Source organism: Octodon degus, unplaced genomic scaffold, assembly GCF_000260255.1.
Source record: "Octodon degus isolate 3935 unplaced genomic scaffold, OctDeg1.0 scaffold00038, whole genome shotgun sequence".
NCBI classification, from domain to species: Eukaryota; Metazoa; Chordata; class Mammalia; order Rodentia; family Octodontidae; genus Octodon; species Octodon degus.
The window spans coordinates 14,881,034-14,884,895 of NW_004524614.1; the positions used below are offsets into that span (position 1 = coordinate 14,881,034).

The 3,862-nt window shown below is 42.1% G+C and overlaps 1 protein-coding gene across 1 annotated transcript; it reads right to left on the reverse strand.

Moving 5' to 3' along the window:
- Position 1: 1 nt before the first annotated feature.
- On the reverse strand, positions 2-3,839 carry LOC111816725 (spartin-like; the record flags this gene model as incomplete). Its single annotated transcript, XM_023715066.1, has 2 exons — positions 3,551-3,839; positions 2-474 (listed from the first exon to the last, which is right to left on the reverse strand). A coding segment is annotated over exon 2 (471 nt), but the record flags the coding sequence as incomplete, so codon positions are not given.
- Between the last annotated feature and the right edge of the window lie 23 nt (positions 3,840-3,862).

Genomic DNA, 3,862 nt, shown 5'->3' on the forward strand with positions numbered 1-3,862 from the left:
GAGAAGATGGTGCAACAGTAGGTCCTGAACTGGTAGTTGCTGTGTTATCATTTATTTCAGTATGCTGAGGTGAGTTAAAGGACTGAGGCTCTCTTGACTTTTCATAGATGTCTTTAGGTGGAAATTCTGGCTGTAACTTGGGTACTTCCTGAAGATCCTTTTGTAGGGAGGTGGCAAGACCCTTCTCTAGAATTTCTAACCTGGCGCGTACATTCTGTAGTGTTTCTTTCATTTTCTGCTGCATTTGTCTAGCAGAATCCCATCCGGGGCCTGTGTGTTGAGGCTCTGTTGTAATAATGCTGATTCCCCTCAGAAGGTGTCCTATTCCTTGCTTATAGTTGTTCTTTGCTTCTTCTTTCTGCCCTAATTCATCTGTATTCAAACCTTTATTAACAAATAAAAAGGCATTCTTGTATGCTTCCCTGATAATCTTAATTTCAGCAGGTTCTTCATTTTGTGGCTCTTGCTCCATTTCTGTAAAATAGGAAATATTAACTGTAATTACCTGCTTAGGTGTTTGGTTTGGTTATTTACTACCCACCTTTCCTACCTCATTATATCTCACGAGGACAGCAACCTTGTCTCTGTCTTATTCATTACTACGTTTCCTAAACTTAATTTTAGTTCTGACACAGAGAAAGCACTCGAAATGCAGTCGATGAATGAGTAAATGCTCTTAGACCTAAAACACTTGCTAATTTAAAACCAGAAGGGCCTGCCAAATAACTCAGGAGATTAAAGCACCTGCAAGCAGGCACAAGGGCTGAGGGGTCAATCTCCTATCCCTGGGCCTGCCATGCCGGCCCCGCCCCCAGGGCGCGCTGTGCCAGCAATTGAGACTGGGTATAGTGGTGCGCACCCGTAAGCCCAGCCACTAAGAGGCTGTAAACAGGCAGATCCCTGGTGTCCGATCTAGTAGTGAGACCCTAAACACCCTATAGACCCTGCCTTAAAAATAAAAAAATAAAAAAACAGAAAAAAATAAATCAGTAAGTTTTGTGCTAATTTCTTCTAATAATTTCCTATCATATATCAATCTTTAGGGTTAGGAAAAGGGTCTCATTTTATTTTTTGGCTGGCTAAGGCTGCCATAAGGGCAGGTCTGGTAAGACAGGTGGAGGTGGGAATCGAACCATGGTATCCTGCGCCTGACTGCATTTGCCTGAGCAGGCGCTTAAACAACTGGGCCAACTGGCAGGCCCCCCATGGGCCTCATTTTAAAATGCATTATAATACAAATTCAGATTACAGCTAGCTAATAAGAATTGAGTTGAATCATATGTTATAGAGGACAGAAATTAGAAAAAGAAACTGGAGGGAACGTTAAGATTATCTGACCATCACTAACGATAGCAGGTATGAATAGTTAGCATTAATTTCCTCTGAAAGTCCTACTAAAATGACTTTTAAAAGACTTAAAAGGGCTGGCAAGATAGCGAAGTGGAGCGCCTGCTTAGGCAGATGCAAGGCCAGGGGTTTGATTTCCCAGCCAGCCACACTGGCTGCTGAAACAAAGAAAGAGGCTGGGCATGGTGGCATGTGCCTGTAATCCCAGCACTTGGGAGGCTGAAAAATGGGAAGGATCACTACAAGTCAGATCTGTGTAGTGAGACTCTGTAGACCCTGTTCTAAAAATACATAAAAAAATACTAAAAGACTTAAAGAAGTATAACAATTTTTTTTACTAATGAGAAGATATTAATAGGTACTTTTCAAAAAAAGAACAAACTATTCTTTCTGGAAAATGAAACTAAAATCCATAATGATTAAAACAATATAGGTATTAGATGGCTAAAATCTATAGACTGACCAGTGTTAAACACCTGGAATTCATACTTTGTTGGTAGAAGCTGAAAAGTGGCATAGCCATTTTGGAAAACTGACAAGTTTTGCTACAGCTAAGTAGCTCTATAGCTACAGCTCTACAGCTACAGCTAAGTAGCTCTAGGACCCACTCACAACTACATAACAACATAACAGACACATATACCTGTTTAAAACAAAAAGCATCATTATAATAATCAAATCAGGAACCAAAACCTGTTTCTAGATAACAAGTGTACTTAAGTTGTACTATTTAAACATTCCTATCAAAAAAGTAAAAGGTACTTCAAACATAACTGTATGTAGTTATATATTTTAAAAGATACAAGCAGATAAAACTTTTAATTAGAAAGTTAGCAACTTAGTTCAAGTCCACAAAAAAGTGAAAGTAATAAACAATTACACTTAATAGGCAACAAACACAAGTAGGCTCTAATAAATAATACAGCACTTAGGTTCAGCCTGGGTGACCCTTGCTTGTTTTCTCAGACTCTCGGAGGTGAAGGCAGGACGACTCGGTTTGAACCTAACCTGGCAGCTGGGGTCAGCAAGACCCTAACTCAAAATATGAAAGAGCTGACTGGGGACACAGCTCACTGACCCTGAGTACAATCCTTAGTACACAAAAAAGTACTTGCTACAGCTAAGTATTAATCCACTCTAGGATCCACGCACAACTACATAACTAGGACTTACAGACACATATACATGCAAAAAAAAAAAAAAAAAAATCACTGTAATAGTCAAAGCAGGAACCAAAACCTGTTTCCAGATAACAATGGTGTACTTATGTCATACTATTTAAACATTCCTATCAAAAAAGTAAAAGGCACTTCAAACGTAAGGAAGCATTTATCTTCCTACAGTTAGTAGATGCTACTGTAATGCCTTTCCCTGCCCACTTGACCATTTATGAAGACAGGATTTTACAAATTTACTTATTATTTAAATTATATATTAGTTTTATATACTTATATTAGTTGCATATATTTATTGTGTACAAAATGATGTACTATTTTGATTTTTAATAAGTGGAATGAGTACATCGAGCTAACATACTAATCATCTCACTTTTTTTATGATTTCCAGTCCATTTAATTTTTTCAGAAATTTGGGTGAGGTAGATAGGACAGACCTTGTTGTTTCAGATGAGAAGCAGTTACAGATAAGCAAATAGAGCTTCAAAGGGAACTGCCCAGAATTATACAGGTACTCTCGGGTTTTTTGAAACGAGAGCCCTTGATTTTATCTTGTACAGATCCTGAAATTTACAGTGCCTGATTATTAGCTATATTTCCCAAACGGTGCAACAAATCTCAAGAAACATTTATTTCTCATGTTGCTGTGGAGGACCGGGCAGGTGCTAATGGTATTTTTTTTTCTTCCTTAATACCGGTATGCAAGCTCCTCTGTGGTGTCAGTACCCAAGCACATTCAGGTCGACTGGGAAACTTGTCTGGGAAGCGTCCCCGGTGAAAAACCAACCACGCATCACATTACGTAAAGTTGGAACAGGTCACACGAGACCACCATAATAAATCAATTATACAAGAGAATTGAACAGAAGATAGCCCCATTTAGAACCGGCCCCGTTCTACTGTCTTTCTCTTCTATAAACTTCGAAGAAAAACTGAACTTCTTACACATGAGGTCATTACTTCCAGGTAACAACCCTAAGGAACGCCAACCCCTTAGGACCGAGGAAGCCTCGAGGCTCCGGACCTACCGCAGTCCCCGCACCCAGAGGGCACCCGGCCGCCCGCGAGGCCCGCGTCGCTGCTGCCCCGTCCGGGACGGCGCGCGGACCACGGACAACTTTTCCACGGAGTTCGGCAGAGGCAGTGCTCCGAGGAGCGCCCCCCTAGCGACAGCGACGCTTGTGCTCGCAGGACAGAGCCACTCGCCGTCTCGTCTCGGCTGCCGCGGGCGTGGCCCTCCTGCGAGAAGACCGGCCGCCGCCCCTTCGGGAGGCCGGCGGGGATCGCGGGCGATGCTCGCGCTGACGCGGGGCGCAGGGGCCGAGGCGCGGATGGCAGGC